General features: G+C 47.1%; 1 protein-coding gene across 1 annotated transcript in view; it reads left to right on the top strand.

Moving 5' to 3' along the window:
• Positions 1-19,226, top strand: part of LOC135366528 (Ca(2+)/calmodulin-responsive adenylate cyclase-like) — a 329,908-nt gene that overhangs the window by 94,394 nt on the left and 216,288 nt on the right. The window contains exon 2 of the mRNA XM_064599250.1: positions 4,729-5,341. Coding sequence (XP_064455320.1) covers positions 4,772-5,341 — 570 coding nt within the window. The 5' untranslated portion in view covers positions 4,729-4,771. The remainder of the gene's footprint in view (positions 1-4,728; positions 5,342-19,226) is intronic.

Genomic DNA, 19,226 nt, shown 5'->3' with positions numbered 1-19,226 from the left:
CCAACGAAACCGGGGTAGTGCCAATATTGGACCGGCATTGCGTGCCGCCTGGGTCACGTCGTTTATGCGATCAGGCTATGTTTCTAGGCGGTGTTCGCTGAAGCAGCCGGCTGCACGCATACTTATGAAGCCAGAATCTCCACATTATTTTTAACTCGAATCGAAGCCAATCCAATCCGATACAGTCCGTACACAGAGTGTTATGGTATGCAGTTCTTTTTTTCAGTGATCACTGTGTCTAAGCTGAAGTATCTTGTTGTTGTTACGATACTGTCCCCCTACTCGAACTTAATCTCTTACGTTGTTTTTTATATACATTGACTGCATGCATATGACACTGCATATTCTTTTTCTGTAGCATTCATGTATACAGAACCACATCACAGACTTGCCTAGTGGTACTGTTAATTACATAGTTTTTGCATAAATGATGACAGAGAGAAAAAATAAAGTCTGAAGTCTGAAGTTCCGCCTTAAGCCCGAATCCCATAACAAGCGACACGCGGCAGATACACGCGAGAAGCGACAAAATCGACGTCACTGCCGCCACACGAGCGTCAAAAAAAGCTTTGTCGCGGCTCAATATTTCTGCATCTACTCCCAGTAGATATTTGTAGCATGTCGCTGAGTTCGTTGCCTGTTGTTCGACAAAACCAGCTAGATTTGGCGGCGTGAAACAAGAACTGAACGCGTGGGCAAGGGAGAGGGTGGAGAGGGCAACCCACAAAACCAGCAGACGAAGAAGTGGGCGGGGCGTTGGGTACTTCAACCGCAGCGCCACTGCGTTACGGCGAATATTACATAGCAACTTCATTATAATTTCTCCTCGTTTTGACGAATGAAATACTATTTTTGGTATATTTATGGCAATTTACAACTTAGCTCGAATAAAATAAGCATTGCTTCTCCAAAAACATCATTTCTCGGTGACGAAATGTCGCTGCTCAAATGGACCAGGAAGTCGCGCCATGACCAGACGCGACAGCGACAAATTCTGCAGCGCGTCACGTATGTTGACCGACTCACCTTTCGTATAAATCTGCACCATATGGACTCTGCTATACGATGTTTAATGGGATTTTGCTTTCTTAGGGCAACGACCACGCTAATCTCGACAGCATTCCCCAGAGGGTTTCGCTTGGACGCCTTCCAATAATATTCTTTCGAAGCTTCCCTAAAAAAGTGCCTCTCGTCTCTTTCTACTTGGGATCCATTAACGAGGCTTTTTGGAGCGGTCTCTATCGAACCCACTGCTTTTTGAACGCGATATTCCCCAATGCACGCTACCGCGCTTTCCAGTAATAAGTATAAAGGTGCCACCTGTATAGGGAAGTCTCGCTTTGGCAATGGCGCCAAGGCGCACGTCCCGCTGAAAAGTGAAAATATTGGCTTCCGGCTTCGCAAAGCCGGATTGCGTCCATTCGCACGCAGTGGAGTTCTCTCTCCAATTCTTCTATGCGATAGAAGGTGAAAAGGATGAACGGGCAATATTTGGAGATGATGAGTCTCTAGGAAATGAACGCCAAAGCCGTGGATGCGAGAGTACGAAATTGAAAACGTAGACTGTTAGAGAGCCGGATTATTTTATGACTTTAGTCGGCCGCTGTGATGCGAAAAAAAAACGGAAACGCTCTTCCCTTGCTCTTCGTTGTTCAACGAACATTACGAATACGAAAGAAACGCCGGCATCGGAAGATAACCGGCAAGATTCTTCAAGAATCTTTTGTGGATTCTTCTTTCTTTACAGTGTGGCAGTCCCGCAGGAGACTTTATGATCATAACTTATCCCCCAATCGCAGCTCAACTCGACATACGGTTGTCCTATATACGAAACTCGCTGCAGAGGTGGAGGAGAAGGAGGGGGGGGAGGGTAATATCGAAATTTGCTCGCCGTTGTGCCGCACGTGAATGGGCATTGTCACGACTGTAGCCCGAAAGGAACGAAAGGTGAAGCATTGGAGGTGAGGTGGGATAAGAATGGGACATTGTGCAGTGAGTGTTTCTCGGCGTCGAACGTCTCCCCCTTTCCTTTCCCCCGTCTTCCTTTATGCTTTATCCTGCTTGGTTGTTTGTTTGTTTGTCCTATTTTTCGTAGCTGACCTTTTTCTTTCTTTTTGTTTACCAACAAACGCGTTTTGGAGTAGCCAGTTCTGACTGGGTCGGGACTAACCTCTCCATATTTTTCTTTCTTTTCCAATCCAATCCAATCCAATCCAAGAACAGGACGAATGAGTATCCGATGTGCACTGTGGATGGGGCGTACGTTAGAGGGGCCTTTGCGCACGGAGAAAACGTACGAGGTTACGAGCTTTTGTGCACTATATAAGAACCTCCGGGGTATGTAGGATGTTCGCCAACGTGCAATGGGGCGTGCAAGGTAGGTTTCCGGCATAGTGTTGTACGCGCGGCATTCTTTTAGGATATGTTTAGTGGTTCCAGGTTGATGGTTCCAGGTTCCCACACTCTTAAAAATGAACTTCACCGCATAGCACGCTCCTAGCAAACCATCGTCTTGAATGATATCGTTATCTGCCCTGATTTGTTGAAAACGGGAGGCGTACGCCATTTTTGTGACAATTATGCTGTTCATAATTGTCACAGAAAAGGCGTACGCCCCCCGTTTTCAACAAATCAGGGCAGATAACGATATCATTCGAGATAATGGTTGGCTATGAGCGTGCTATGCGGTGAAGTTCATTTTTAAGAGCGCATGCTTTGTTTTGTTCTTATAAAGACAGGGGGCGTACACCTTTTCTGTTACACTTATGTCCTGCATAATTTCACAAAAAAAAAAAAAAAGGTGTACACGTCCTGTTTTCAACAAATCAGCGGAGAGAATGATGTCATTCGAGATAATGGTTGGTTAGGAGGTGAAGGTACTGCCATTCCGTTTAATGCATTTTGCCGTGTGGCTAGGGTATTAATCTTATCTTAATCTTAACCGTGTTCTTAATCTTAAGCAAAGGTACTGTAAAGCAGCACCGATCAAATGTCATTTAGAGTGGCTATTCGATAGTCCAAGCCACCAGGACAAAAACTGCGCAAGTTTCATTCCAATCGACGGTGCAATTAATTAGAAGATTACAATTTAAGATTACGGGCAACACTGTACTAGGTATTCGAAATGAATCCGTACTCCTGACACATACGGCGGAAACCAGATTGCATGCGTATAACACTGGGCCGGACATAACAATCCACCACAATCCACCATAAAATCCGGTCCTGCAATCCACACAACGATCCACATCTGAGGGTAAACGGATAAGCGAACTGAAATGAAATGCTGAGCCGTTGAAAAAAATTTGTCAGACGTTCAAGAAGCCAGACAGCTTCGGGACTTGTTTGTTCACTGAGGTTCACAGAGAGAGTTTGTTCGTTCGAAAGAGGCCGCGAACAGAAGAAGCGCGCAGGCGCAGCAGAGCAGTAAGGAAAGCCTCCATCGAACAGCGGCCAGCGCTGGGATACTTCGCAAAAAACACTGTTAACAGGGGTTTCAGAATGCATAGGTAAACAGGAAAACTAATAATATGGTTACTAAAATAACGAAGTTCCGATGTAACAGTGTGTAATACCAATTTTCAGTGTTGCCCGCTGTACAGGGGGTTGTTTGACACCAGGCGTCGCACCGCTCCACTACGCCGCATCTTTCATGGCAAATTAAAAATATTTATAGCGTGTTGTCGGTCGTATGGTTCCGCATATGGCGTTTAGAAGCAATAAAGTCTCTAGTCCCATCACCGGCATATCATGCTTGTCTACTGCTTTACAGTACCTTTAAGCAGGAAGGGAAAGTGAATATTCGAGCAGCACTGGCGGGGAATATAAGGAGGCTGCGAATCGTATACACTCTTAAAACAGAGGTGGTGGTGGTGGTAGTGGTATAGGGTGCCGTGTGTCTAGGGTATTAGAACACAAAGCGCCAAGACTAAGGACGTCCTCTACACCACAGGACTGAGTACAGATGCGTTGTGCAACACCTGTGATGTTGAAGAAAATATCGGACACATCCTGCTTCACTGCAGAAAATACAAACGCCAGAGGAGACGCCTCATGGCAAGAATGGAAAAATTGGGTCACCCAGCTCCTTTACTGGAATCACTCATTTACGGAACTGGACCAATGTCAACACGACAGACGACATAAAGAATAATACTAGACTGCATGAGACAAGGTGCTCTCCTAAGCGTCCTAGGGGTTCTGTTTTAGGGGTCCTGTTTAGTGGTCCTAGGGCTTCTGTTTTAAAAGTGGGCCCTAGGGGATAGCGCGGGGTAAACACCCAAACAACGACGCAACACTGTGACCAACTGAAGGAGACCAATGGCCCTCTCAACGGTCCATGGTCGGTGACGAACGGAGATCATAGCCACCGCCACCACCAGCACCACTTATGAACATTGCACTGTACGGGACATTACTGTGTGTTGTGTGTGTTAGTTCAGCTTTCTTTGTTTTTGGCCCACTTGCCGCTTCCTTCCTGCTTCTCCGAACAGTGGCGAATTTTCTTTGTAAAAATGTTCGTGCGTCATACATACGATTCGATGACGTTCCGGAAAAGAGCTCTCTTACGGCACCGTACAGTTTTGACGTCAGCCCTATTTGACACTGCCAACGTAACGAGTGCGATTCCGTCGTCATGTCCCGCTGGAACTGCTAGCGTGCGTTTTGAACACCCCATTGAAGCACTCCAGTTTCGCTCACGCTTCCTTTCGTACTCTCTCGTTCCAGGTTTAAAACCGCCTCCCGCAAATAATCCTTTCCCACCACTACCATGGATCACTCCGTGAAAGCGATGCAATCCCACCGCAAGGCCGCCTTCTCGCGACTTGTCCGCGGCAAACGCTTCGAAAACGAAGACCTCGAACAGCTCTACCAGCGCTACACCTTCAAGCTGCAGCAGGCCTCCATCGCCGGCGCGCTAGGCCTACTCGCCACGTTAGGCCTAACCCTGGGATGTGTCCACGCCGCCTACACCGGACCCGCCACCTTTGAAGTGGCGCTCTACTTCATCCACGCCATCGGATTCGCGGCGGTGTTCGCGTTCATGTGCAGCCGACTGATGCAAGACGTGTATCTGCGCGCTGTGTGTTACGGTATCCTGGCATTGGCCGTGTCCCTGTGCGTGTTCTGTGCCTGCCCGGTCGATGTGGATGGTGGCGGGTTCTGGAAGGTTCGTCGACCGTCGCCCGCCGACGGTGTGTGGGAGATAGTGCTGGTGCTCTTTCTGTTGTACACTCTGCTGCCGCTACGTTCCACGTCCGTCGTGGTGGCCGGAACGCTGCTGTGTGCGACACACACGGCGTTGGCCTATTGGTGCGTCGTCCCCAACAGGATTGAACAGGTAAGACCCTGCCCGGTGATAATGTTTGTTTCAGGAAGTGGCGCACACGCGTTGGAGAAACATTCCCGAATGGGTAGTTAGAATTCTGAGCACTTCATCTGCGTCATCTTTCATTGGTCGTTCTTCGTATAGCTTTTGGTACACTGTAATCTGATGTATTTTGTTGCGAAAAACAAAATTAAATGTAACGTTAAGGGAAGCGCCTCAGGACGAGAGCCCTTTTGTATAGATGAATCCGATAGGTCTGTATCTAACCAATGCGATCGCGGTTACCTCGGAGGCGGAGCTGTCGTGTTCAGTTACAATGCCTCCAGGATGCAGAACAAAGCCTCTCCCTGAACGGGCAGAAGTAGAAGAAAATTGGGAAAAAAAGTTAAATCCGAAAAGTTAAAAAGTCAAGTTAAAAAATTACAAAGTTTAAAAAAAAAACAAGTTAGTGTTGCGCGTACCTCGGATTTTGTAAACAGTCAGCACTACAATCAAATAAAGCGGGAGCTTTCCGTGCGGCGTTCAATTAAGATTGTCTTTCACATCGCATCTGGACGAAATCTCTAAAAAAAATCCGGATTAAATTATGTGAATAAAATCCCCCCAAAAATCCACCGGATAAAATCCACGTGGATTAAATCCAAACAACCCTGGCTAGGAGCGTGCTATGTGGTGAAGTCCATTTTTAATAGTAGTGTGTTGCTGAACGCTATGTGTACCTCCGCCTTGGGGTCTGATTGGGTGCTACAATTCTTCAAATTACGTAACACTGGATAGAGGTATCTGAATGACGGTATGTCTACTCGCCGTATCCGAAAAAAAAAATTAGTGCATTTTTGTATTAACGCTGCACACGTTATGAAGGAGAAGCACTGAACAATAAATTGTAGATAGAATGGCGAAGCGTAGAAGAGCAATGTTTCTCCTATCACACCTGTAACTAAATAGCCGCAGATACGAGTTCTTACCTCCTTTAAAGGAGTACAGAGGGCCATCCAGAAAAATTTCAGATTATGACATTCGATGAAAGTGTGTGTGCCATTATACCGAATAGCGCGCAAGGTTTTGATGTGTGCAATTTGTTTCCCAGAAAAAAACTCACATAAACACAGCTCCGCGCCTTCACCCTTAACTCGCCACTCCAGCTATAACGAGGATGAGGAGGTATAATGGCACGTCACCGATGACGGCATAAGGAGACTCGTTCTGGTTTGCCAGTCAATGGGGGTCAGCGCCTTGTCCCTTTGCCGCCGTAAACCTGTTTTGCCAGTTTTCCCGGAGAACTGGGGATAGAAGGAGCGGCCGAAGCATTACCCAGCAAGGAGAAAGGCTTTATCAAAACCCCGAACAGCCGAGTAGCAGACGACATTTCTCTAGGCCAATCAGCGAGCGTTCTCCTTATAGCGTCAGCGCGAGGTTCAAGGCAGATCACAGGCTGGTACTGCTCTTCACCACCGTTGCGCACGGTCGCTTTTTGCGGGGTATTTTAAATTCAATTTCTGCGATAATTATGACTCTGTGGTGTAAATTACTTCGCATGGTGCATCTTACTGGCCTACTTAACCGTTTTATAGCAAGAAAACTGGGTCTTAAAAATGACTTCTGTGCTACACTCTTAAAAATGAACTTCACCGCATAGCACGCTCCTAGCCAACCATCATCTCGAATGATATCGTTATCTGCCCTGATTTGTTGAAAACGGGAGGCGTACGCCTTTTCTGTGACAATTATGAACAGCATAAGTGTCACAGAAAAGGCGTACGCCTCCCGTTTTCAACAAATCATGGCAGATAACGATATCATTTGAAATTATGGTTGGCTACGAACATGCTATGCGGTGAAGTTCATTTTTAAGAGTGTACTTTAATCCCTTTCCCGAGCAACGTGTCGCCAATCTAGGCAGGCAGACCGCTCGAATCACCACATCACCTCCCCCCACCCCACCCCACCCATAGGACACGTGCATGACCGTCCTATATGAAAGAACACAACCGTCTTGGTTATTTACTTACTGAGCATGTCGTCGGATGAGGACTAAAAAAATCGATACACCGCTTTACCAACCGCTTTCGACTGTACAGCAAAAAAACGCAAATGCAACGTTGTTATGTTTCCGTTTCGGCTCCAAAGAAACACAACGGAATCATTTCGATCATTCTTTACTTTGACGGCAGCTGCGCTTGGGAAAAATTTTACCCACGTTCGCTGGTACTCCGTCCGAGGGAAACATATTCGGCGGCAATGGGCAATGGGTGCGACCAGAGTTGAGGAAATTACGACTCACTACCATTTTGTAAAGTATTTTTTTTTTACATTACTCACTATCTTTTCGTACTTGATATCGTATTACTGATGCCCTTACTTTCACAACGTAATGACAACTACTCTGGGATTACGTTTTGCCGAAGCCTTTAACACCGCCCTATATATGTTGGTTTTGAAGCGCGCGAGACGCATTAATTATTTTACTTCGTTACAGATTACCTGTGGCAGTAATTAGAGTTTCCGCGAAATCGCTACCGGAGATTGATTTGGTCAAGGCATGAGAGCAATATGCATAATTTCAATAAGATTAATTTCAATTTCAATTGCAATGTCTCGTCTCGACGGACCTCTTTACCACATTTTGACACCCTTTGTTTTTAGTGCATTGGGATTTCGCACATGTACTCTTCTGCACTATTGCTTTTGGTGCCAAGTTTTGTGGTGATTTTTTCATCTATTCCGTCTCAAATTCTATAGTGTAGTTTTTTGTGTAGTTTCCCTCTCTTTGCTCAATAACGCGTCCTGGAGTAGTCAGTCCCGAGTAGCTCGAGACTAACATCTCCATTTTTTCTTTAAAAAATTAATCGATCAATTCAAGCAGCACCACATATTGGGCCAAGACGTTATAGCTGTGGTCAAGAATCAGCTTGTGGTCTTTCCTTGCCCAGAGGCCTAACTCGTATAACTGGTGTCGTCGGACAGTGCCTGTGCTTTCTTTTTAAACTCCGTGTTAGCGCCGCGAAGCAACTGTTGCTATGAACGGCGTACAGATGAGGACAGATGGAGAGAGGACAGCAGGAAGGAGTGGGGGATAGGGGGGTTAGTATGTGTCCTGGGCCGACTTCAGGGGGAACTGTGCCGACATTCGTCTGGAAAGTCTTCGGAAAACCCCAGGGAAAACCTCAGACAGCACAGCCGGTGGTATAGGATTCGAACCCATCACCTCTACCACCAAAGAGTCCTGCTGGTCCTGCGTTTTCAACCCAAAAGTAATGTTATTACGCGCATTCCCTGGTAAAAAAAAAGTAATGGCATTACATTAAACTCATTACTCCTTCGCAAGATGTAATGCATTAATCTGTAATTGCCTTTACTTCCCATCTCCTTTCGTAGACGAATGGCTTCTTGTATTCCACACAAAAAATAGCCCTTTCTTGAGCACCGAGCCCAATGCGGTATATATAGGCTATATAGGGCAAGGTAAACTAACTACTCTGGAGCTCGAGCCCTAATTTATTTATATGGGGGCGAACTATATGGTACGTGCAGAGGAGGAGGGATGTCGAATCTTTCTTCTTTAGGCCTAGCCCTGCTTGTCTATAGGGGGGGGGGGAGGATATATTTATTAGACGAAAAGGAAAAAAAAAACCCGGGGGAAAGGTCATCCAAACGGGACGTCTATATGGGATTCGCCTTTCCGCTGGTTTGGAAGAATAACGGTTTGTGCATTCCAGAAGAATAAACAAAGAATGCATATATAAAAAGATAATAAGTAAGCGGGGTGAAGGATAGCTCTAGTGTTTATGCATGGGGGTGAAGGATAGCCCTAGTGTTTATGCATGGGGTGAAGGATAGCCCTAGCCCTAGCAACCGGTCTCTCGACCAGCCTCTAAGGCCCTTTTGTGTATCTGTATGTGTGTGTGTATTCCGTTTTCTTTCCTTTTTTTTTTGTTTCTTTCTTTTTTCGTTTTTTCTTTTTTTTTCGTTTCCTTTTTTTTCCTTTTTTCGTTTTCTTTCCTCTTTTTCGTTTCTTTCCCTTTTCTTTTCGTTTCTTTCTTTTTTCTTCTTTTCTTCCTTTTTTTTCGTTTTCTCTCTATTTTTTCGCTTTCTTTCTTTCGTTTTTTTTCGTTTTCTTTCTTGCCGCCCTCTTTCCTTTTTTCGTTTTCTTCCTATCTTTTCGTCCCCTTTCCTGTTCCGTTCCTCTTTACGAAAGGAATAGCAAGTCGGCCTTTGCCTGACTAACCTTTCCTTGTTTTTTTTTTTTTTTCAATAAACATATCCCCCCCCCCCCCTAGTGTTTATGCATGGGGGTGAAGCATGCACGCGTGGGATATAGAAAAGGGTGGCGTGCGGTTCGTTGTGTATTTTGTGCGCGGCTGCCATATGCCGCCACGCGTCTGTTCCTTAATCAATTTCTCTTCGCGCTGTCGTCGCGTTCGTTACCTGCCAAACGCGAAGGAAGACGTATCTGCGTTGTGTGATATAAAGCGGCAGTATAGTGTACGTTGACAAAATGGTAGGAGGTAATGATGGGACGCTCGACATTGACGGGTGGATAGCTCGGTAATCACGAAACAGACACAAATGGATCTCTTTCCTAACCACGCAGCCTAGCGGCTCTTCGGCGAACGACTCTTGTCGCGCAGCTAAAGAAACGCCGCCCAATCATAAACCCAGCCGTGCTGTCGTGGCCGCGTCTCTGGAGCATGCGTCGTACTCGATCGGCGCATCTAAAGCGCCATCTGTAGAATAATAATATTAGACCTCTACTCGAGAAACGTCATCATGACGTTGGTAGACAGACTGAAACCGAAACAAATCGGAAGGGGAGGGCTGGGTTCCACGAATGGCAACTTGTTCGCTACTTCCTATTGAAAAAAACAGCTCCGGTGGCGCAGCGGTGGCGCAGCGGTAACGCGTGCGCTTGGAGACTGGGAGGTCCGCGGTTCGAATCCGCGGGCCGGCTGTGCCGTCTGGGGTTTTCCGCTCGGTCTTCCACTTCACCCCTTCCTCTCCTCCTCTCCACCACCTTTCCCTTCCCGAGAAACATGCCGCCTAATCAGGCAGGCAGACCTCTCGGGTTCCTCCCAACGACACTCCTCCTCCTCCTCCTATTAAAAAAAAAAAAAGTAGGACCGAAGGTCGCTAACCCTTTCAGGGACCATCGTAATCCCCTCAAGACCGTGGCTTTCGAGCGTGACCTTGTTCGCCCCAGAGCTTCCCGCGTAGTTCAACTCTACCAAATTGGTGGCGCTGTCGAACAGTATGACGTCATTTGTTTACAAACAGCGAGAGAGGTATATTGTGCCGTTATGTTACACGTCAGGTATGTCTGCCTATAGTATGGCAACATGCTGCACGTGCCCCAGGGTATAGGACTGCGGATAATTTGGATCACCTGGGGTTCTTTTGACGTGCGTCGGAAATCTCGGATACACGGTGCTGGAAGGCAATTGCTTACCTCCCCCACATTGCTACCGTCCTCGCGCGGGTCTTAACTAGGGTTGCCACCAGGCCGGTATTATACCGGCAGGGCCGGTTATTTGCTCGCTCTGCCGGTTGCCGGTAGGAAGGTGGTACCGGCAGCTTTTTGCCGGTATTTATGGCTCAACACCTTTCATAGGAGTTTTTACGGGGTTTTCCTTTCAACATTCCACTACAGCTTGAATAAATCTGGAGCACAGACCCAACTCCGTAGTCACCAGTCGTTTTCTTAGTTAATCAGTTTTATTATCATCATTGTCTAGAGCGAGTACGCTCGTTTCTTTCTTTCTCTCTCTCTGTATACTCTCCACCCCTCACCCACTTTCCCTTTCCCGCGAACATTTCCTCATTTTCCTCTATTCTGCCTCCTCTCCCTCAGCCAGTATTTCGCACTCCGAAAGGTGGCAACCCTAGTCTTAACCCGCGATATTGCGCTCGGCAAGCCGACACGTTTGCGACCGACCTATACCGAGGCCAATAGCAATGTGGACATTCCGCCGGCACCCCGGTACATTCTCTCCACCATCTTGTAGAGCACGGAGAGAATGTTCCGATGGGGGAAGGGGGGGGTCGTTTATCGAAAGAAAGAAAAAAAATAAGAAAGAGAGAGCATTCCGCCTGCCGAGACGGGCGGAAAGTTGCCACAAAGAAAGAGAGAAAAGACAAGGAAAAAAAGGGAATCACGAAAAAAACGGGACACAGCAACTAGACACACGACACGTAGCGATGATACGTTCAGCGCAAAGTTTGGTGGCTGTGCCATCTGGTGGTCACCTTCGGTTCACACCAATGTTCCGGGGTGCGTTCTAGGTCACAGACATCATGCGCATGCGCACAAACAGTTATGGAAGAGGTTCATTTTGCTGCCCCGTACATGTTTAGGATAGACCACTGTGATGAAGTAAGTTCGATAAATTCTTCAGAAAAGCAGAAACGAAGTCTGTTTGACGGTTGGGGGATTCGTTAGATGCCAAAGGAAGAAAAAGCTGTGAGGCTTATGTCGAAAGCGAAACTCTTGATGGCTCCCTCGTCTGCTGCCTCCTGTATCCGGCGAGGCGTCACAGGTAGTCTCGTAGTCTCGTCTAGTCACAGTAGTCGGCTGCTTACTTATGGTGTACTCGACTGGTCGTCGTGATACTCAGAGCTGGAGCGGAGCGAACCGCATATCCCACTCTAGCTCCGAGCTGAACGCGGCAGGTTCGAACAGAGGAACGGAGATGGAATGTTTACTCACGTGACTTCCGGTGCTTCCCTGGTTGTCAAAACGACGACGACGCAAAATGCAGAACATGGCAGGCATGGCGCAACAGAAAGACTACTCAGCGGAAGCTGGCGCAGTGACGTGACCGGAACCCAACCAGATTTCGCAGACGCTCCGACGGCGTTGGTGAGAGCACTCTAGAGCAGTGATGGCCAGTAGTTAACTACATGTAGTTAAACTACCTGATTGTAGCTAAAAGGTAGTCATCAACTACTTGCAGAAATGTAGTGGCAACTACTAGTTAAACTACAATTTTAAGTAGTTAACTACAGTAGTTAGGTTACTGAAGGCGCCGACTACTTCCGATTTTGCCGCAAGCTTTACGGCACGATTGTGCTTCCGACCTTTACCTTGAGCTACTTGTTTGATGAGAACGGAGGTGCAGAGCAATTGTGTCGTGCATGTGTACTAAATCTTCACTTTTAATGCTTGTCTAGTGAAGCCACATTTGCTGTGAAATAATTCTGCAACTTCGTTTATCGCGTAGGCACAGAAGGAATCCTGCTGCAAGCTTTGTATTTGACGACTGTGGCAATGGCTTTAGCCAAAGTTTATTATTTCTTGTGATTCATATTTAGGTGTCCAAGAACACTACATGGGATTGGTGTTGGTGGACAACGTTAAGTAGTTATAGATGTAGTTAAACTACATTGCAGTAGTTAAAAATGTAGTTTTAACTACTCCCCTGAAAAGTAGTTGAACTACTAGTTAAACTACTCAATCACAAAGTAGTTAGTAGTTATAGTTAAACTACTGTAGAAGTAGTTAGTGGCCATCACTGCTCTAGAGCGCTCCGAGGTGAACGAAAGAGCTCCAAATGAACCAGTGGAATGCAGTAAGAGTGCTCTGTTTCCACCAGTCAAAGATGAAACGTCGCTCTGGAGCGATCAGAAGCATCCATTCGAAGGCATCATTAGTTTCGGGCACGCGCTTGGTAACTTCTTCATGAGACATGAATGACGTACGAGTCATCCGCTTCCTCGATTTCCTTGTAAAGTACTCCCCGCTGGTAGAAGAGGCCACACAGAAAGGCGCGTGCGAAGAATGGGTGGTTTGCAACTCCCTGTCAAAATGACGTAAAGGAAGTAGCAATGTCACGTGGATTTACGTTTCCGCCACGAAGTTCTGCTGGAGTCTCCTAGGGCCAGCGTGTTTTCAACGTAAAAATAGGCGAATTTTCAGCGCTTAACTGCACTGGTTCTGCGGAAGACGGACATAAAATGTATGGCGTACCCCGGGATCCTGCGCCTTTGGAAAACTGTCATCAACCGAAAGCAAAATTGTAAGGGGTGTAGGTACTTGTCACCAAATACCGTGCTGTGTACCTACTTACCATGTTGAATTGTGCGTGGCTGTGATAACATTAGAAACCCCATAATGTGAAAAGAAGTTCATTAAAGTCACAACTTTGCCTCAAACTAGAAGGAAGCGACTACATGCGTATGATCCTTAGAGTGCAGAAGATTGCCGCGTAAAATACTGCCTGTATATTTTGTTGTACCATATCTGAAATGCTGCTTGTTATCTTTGTTATCTGAAACGTCAAATTGACCGCGTTGTAACGGAACATTTCGCACAGCGAAAGATCGCGATTTTAAAGCGTGCCAAACGGAAGTGGAACATGCACGGCGTCTCGCGAAATCTAAACTTAGCCATAAGGGAAGGGCGTGCAAAGTATTTGTTAAAATAAGTTACTTGTTTGGGGAGGTCAGGCGTTCCCAGGCCAACTCATCCAAGCCAGATTTTATAAAGTTTCGCTTTACTCCTATTGAGCGAAGCTAAAATATCGGACCGGAAGTTCGAAGTGCCAGCATGCGTATCGCCACCTCTCAACTTTAAACCACCCGTGAAGCCCAGTGTTGCTGGACCGCTCTTCCGCGGACGAGCGCAAAATCACTCAAATGAAAATATCATTTTTCAAAATATCTGTGCTACTTGAGCATGAGAGATGTTGTCCACTCATACATACATACGGTTTGATGTCGCACTGTTATTTCAACCCGTTTTTGTGCGGAGTCTCCCATTAAAGTGCCCCGGCTTCCCTGTGCAACATAGAGTCGCTAAATAGGGAACAGAGTAGCGACACTGAGACACGCCGGCAAGCGAGCCCGCCATTTTGTGTCAGGCGCGGCAGCGTCGCCTAGCAATGGGACGCCAACTCTCCCCCTTCTCCCGTGAAGAACAACGCGTAGTCCAGCCAGCTCGCAACTAAGAAAACCGCGAAACCGGTTTCGCATGGAGGTGACTCAACATGGACGGCGACTTCTTGAAAGGCGAAACCACGTGACACGATCGGGTCCCGTCGCGGACACCGGACGGCGGCTCCGGCACGGAAAAGGAATGTACTACCCCAGGTCCACCAAACTCACCTCGGAAAAGCGTGCAACGAAGAAGGCCGCCACTAGATACCCCACTGTTGCCGTTCCGGATCACTTCAGCGCGCTAAGTATAGCGGCAAAAGTTTTTTGTTGTTTCTGCGAATGAATATAGTCTTTATATGTCCAAATAAAACGCGTATAACAACTTTCTCTGTCGTGTTTCACTTTTTGGTCACGTTTTTAAACGTGTTGAGCGATCGGAAGGATCTAGTGCACGGCTGCGTGCATCACATAGCGTACCTGTCGTACCAGGCGCCGCAGGCGCTGCAGTCGTCCATTTCTCGTCCGGTGACTTGGCCTGGCTTGGATTGTGCTTCAACTGGATCTTTAGCGCGCTACAATCCACGCAAGTCAACGTCTGGTAACAATGGGGTATCTAAGGGCGGCCTCCGGCATTGCACGCATCGTGATAGGAACAAATACATGGGAAAATGGCGACCTTGGGGGACCTGTACTACCCTGTGTCCCTATTTAGTGACCCTAGGGTGCAAGGCTACACCTTATAGAGCCTCCTCGCGCTCTACAAGAAAGGGTAAGCATTCCCTCGTTTGTCTATCTCTCGCATATTGCCTTTTCCGGAGCTTGTATATTAATAGATCGCGACCTTCCGGGAACCCGTAATGCCGCCAACTTAATCCCGTTCATATCGCCGCCTAATCCTTCTTGCGTCGAAGCACCGTTACTCGGATTGCTTTCTGTCATGAGGGCGTTGTTGTTGTTGTTCCGTGGGAGAGCGCTTAGTTTTCCTTTTTTCCTTAGATGGACACTGAGGTGCTAGAATGTCTCCTCGCGAACGAAATATGCTGTTACCTCGACAGCAATACAAAAGGAACGGGATTAATCGGTTGCGTCGTTCGTGATCTCGTCGTTCGTCATCGTTCCTGATGCGTGAAAGAAATCGCAATTTACGCTTTCCCTCTCCTCCCGTTCTCAAGAAAGAGCGGCAATGAGGAGCGGCCTGTCATTGTTCTCCTCGAACGATCGTCCGCGATGATTGGATAAATCGTTTGTGGAGGCCAATGAGAGCGCGTTTCGCATTGTCGGCCTTTTTGAGAGGGAGAGGGAAAACTGAAATTGTGATTTCTAGAGTCACTAAATAAGCTACGCTTCAGAGTATCGACACTGAGGCAAAAAGAGCCGCCATGTTGTTTCGGATGACCTCCAGCCCCATCTCTATTTTGGCAGTAGAAATAGATGAAGGTGAAGTTCAGCAGTGGAAGAAGACAACACTTCGAAGAGCGCTAAATGGATGGCGCTGGAGGTCATCCGAAACAACATGGCGGCTCTGTGTCGATACTCTGAAGCGTAGCTTATTTAGTGACTCTAGTGATTTCTTACGCGCAGCACGAACGACGAAATCACGAACGACACAACCGATGAATCCCGTTCCTTTTGCATTGCCGTCACAGTAACGGCATATTTCATTCCGCGAGGACAAATTTTTGCACCTGAGTGTCCCCTTAAGGATTGTTGGATTTGAAAAAATTGGCGTTGGGTTCGAGAGTACTGGTGTGTTCCGGTTCGCCTACGCAAAACGACGGGAAAGCCGTCGTAAACTATAGGATAACATTATAACTAATGATTATGGCGTTATGCAACGACGTTGCCTCCCAAACACTTTGCGGGCGGCTATGATTTATGGCTTCTCTGAACGTCGACGATGACATAACCTCGTGATGGCCGGAAGGTGATGACTCTCATCAATTTGCTGGTTCTGTTAATAAAGCCCTGCTCTGTCGGTGGCAGATTTTGGGATAAAGGAACGAGGTGATTCATTGAGAACGCCTTGGCGTTTGCTCGTCAATGACCTGCACACGTACCAAAGATTAAACGAGTGCAGTAAACGTTGTGCACGACGTTCTAAGTCAAACAGCACAAATCATCAGTGCGCCGGTTGAGTCATGACATCAACATCGTCATTGATCAAGAACCACAACAACAACTTTATTGTGAGATGATGAATGGGGAGTTTCATCGCCAGGGGGCGATACTCTACCTCATTCCTGGTGGGGCTGCGGGGAATGAAATCATGAGCCCCTTGACAATAAGGGTAGAAGTCCTATGGTATCCAGAAAGGTGAAGAGAGCTTTGAGGGCAGAGCGTTGGTGGGCTGGATGTGGCCAGGGACCAAGCAATTTTGTGAGAGAGAAAGGGCGAGAGTCGTTAAGGGATCCGGATAGTACGATTCGGGAAGGATGTCTGTGCTCTAGATCTTCTACAGCACCGCAGTGACAGCATTGGGGAGAGTCAACTTGTCTCAAGCGGTATAAGGCCACTGCACTTTAAAAGCCACATCGAGGCGCATTCGAATTGATCAAGTTGATCGATTGATCAAGTTCGAAGGATCAAGGATGTTGCTAGTCGACGCTTGGTTTGTGTGCTTCTACTTTGTCTCTCGCGTCTGCGTCGTTTTCTTGTTTCACGGAGCACAAATCATGTCTCGAAACGGCAGTTCATCAACATCATCAAGAAGAAACCATGTCATGCAGTGTAACAAGTGCTGGCGCGACATATGTCATGCCATATCACGTAATGCGACTATCTAGGCGCGATACGGACTGGAAAATATTTCTACGTATTACTGTGCCTTCTCGTCATCTGTTGCATCTATACGATAAAGAGGACTGCCAGGTACACGAAACACGAGAGTAAAAAACGGGACTAGTGTACCCAAAAGGGGAAAAAATTGGGAGGACGTTACTTCAGGTGCCAGACGTTTTGAGCGGACGCTCTTCATCAGAAAAAAGGGGAAACAGAAAGCTAGTATTGGTGTCTCACATCTATTGCATCTATACACTGTTAAAACAATACCATATACTTCCATGACTTCACCCTGTAACAGCGCCTGGAGCCAGCCCTTATTAAGAACGAGTTCGTTCCGTTTCGTGACTCTTTTTGACGCATTATACACGATGCAAAGTGCAAAGTGCAAAAAAAAGAAGTTGGGGGGGGAGGGGATTTATTGACAGAAAAAGAAAAAAAGGAAAAGGAAAGATAAAAGGGGAAAGGTTAGCCAGCGGCACGCCGGCTTGCTATTCCATAAAAAAAATAAACGGATGGTCGGCTAGGGGCATGCTTTTTTTTTAATTCAGTGTTAGCGCCGCGAAGCAACCGTGGTTGTGGCTCAACATACAACACGCTGAGGCTAAGAGATCTGCTAAGAGATCTTACGATGAAGTGTGTTTTTTTTTCTTTCTTTCCTTTTTTTTTTTAATGAAGCGTTCGCGCATGCTTCAGCTTGTACACTGATCATTCCTTTAAAGCAAACACTAAAATATTAGCGTTAAACTAAGTGAGCCGGCTTCTTCACATTCAGAAACCGACAGATCCATCATGGCTGCCAGCCAGACCCCTGCTGCCGACGTGACTGGAGCGCCCCATATATGTACGCTGCGCCAATGCTACGTGAACTTTCGCAGAATTCTAAACTCTAAACTTGTAACCAGCGACGACAAACAGCACACGCATGTGTGGGCTCCAGCTATACAGACGGAGAAAACTCTTGACGAAGAACAGCGAATGAGCGAACACCGAGCGGTTGCGATTCGTTCTCCGCCAGAAACGGCATAACTTGCGCAAGTACCTATATGTATGCATGAGAGACGTGTTTAAAACTGCGGAACAATAGAAGTTTGCCGAGACATATTAAGGGTAACGCGTTGGGATGGTATGGTGCAGAAACCAGAACTGCTTGTCAGTGTCCCCAACTGGCGTCGTGTCGGTTTAAAGTTAACCAGCGTTTGGTGAAACCGGGCCATAGCAACACCATCTAGATAGCGAGAGCCTGCTTACTCGTCGCCATGACGTCACAATTAAGGGTCAGCCAATGAAAACAACAACAACAACTTGAATGACGATGGGTTGGGGTGATTCACCGCAACAATTGCGGTACCATACCTCAGTCCATGTGGGTTAACATATGAGTGGGATGACGATGTAAAAGATGAGGCATGCACACACACATAACACACGAAAATGAGATATCACACAGGCGGGAGCGTCATATCAATGCCAATAGCCAATGAGGATCGTGAGTCACGCTTTTACAGTTGTTACAGTTACAGGTCATCCATGTGGCATGAACGAGTTACAAAGCGCGTGCCCGAAAAGCAGCCGGTGGCCCACACGAGACTACCGGTGACGTCACGCATGGTACAGGAGGTAGGCGAAGGAACCTTCAGAGGTTTCGGTTTCGATTTGAGCTTTCCAGCTCTTTTGGGCAACTAACGAGTCTCCGACTGTCAACACAACTTTAGTTCTCATTTTGGAAAAATGTATCGAACTTATTTACGCAGCCATTTATAATAGTTTCGGATTGTCCCGGAGTCTTCCTTTAATTGCGTCTTATTGGACAATATTGTGGATGACGTTTCGCGCCTCTGTGAGGCCGACACATTCCCCCAGGGCGTCAGTCGTGACGTTGCCCGCATACGTGAGGCCGACAACGGCAAGCCCTATCGCCATCACCACCTGTGAGGCCGACAACGACGAGCCGTTTCACCAGCACCACCACCTGAGTGGATTCCATGTTGAAAAGTGAAAATGTTCACGAAATTTTCGTCATGTGGGTTTCTTCCTGCGCATACAATGACCGCGGATGTGCGGATATATTCAATATCCGCACGATTGCGGATACGGTCGCGGATACTGTCAGCGTTTTCCGCGTTTACATCTACGTAGATACTGCCGTTTCCCGAGCTCTTTCAAATATGAAGTCGAAAGAACACGTCGTTAGAAGAAATGCGAACGCGGAGCAGTGGCGTACAGTCAGGATGTGTGTCTGTGAGAT

This window comes from Ornithodoros turicata, chromosome 8 (genome assembly GCF_037126465.1).
Source record: "Ornithodoros turicata isolate Travis chromosome 8, ASM3712646v1, whole genome shotgun sequence".
Taxonomy (NCBI): domain Eukaryota; kingdom Metazoa; phylum Arthropoda; class Arachnida; order Ixodida; family Argasidae; genus Ornithodoros; species Ornithodoros turicata.
This window is presented reverse-complemented; position numbering and strand designations above follow the sequence as displayed.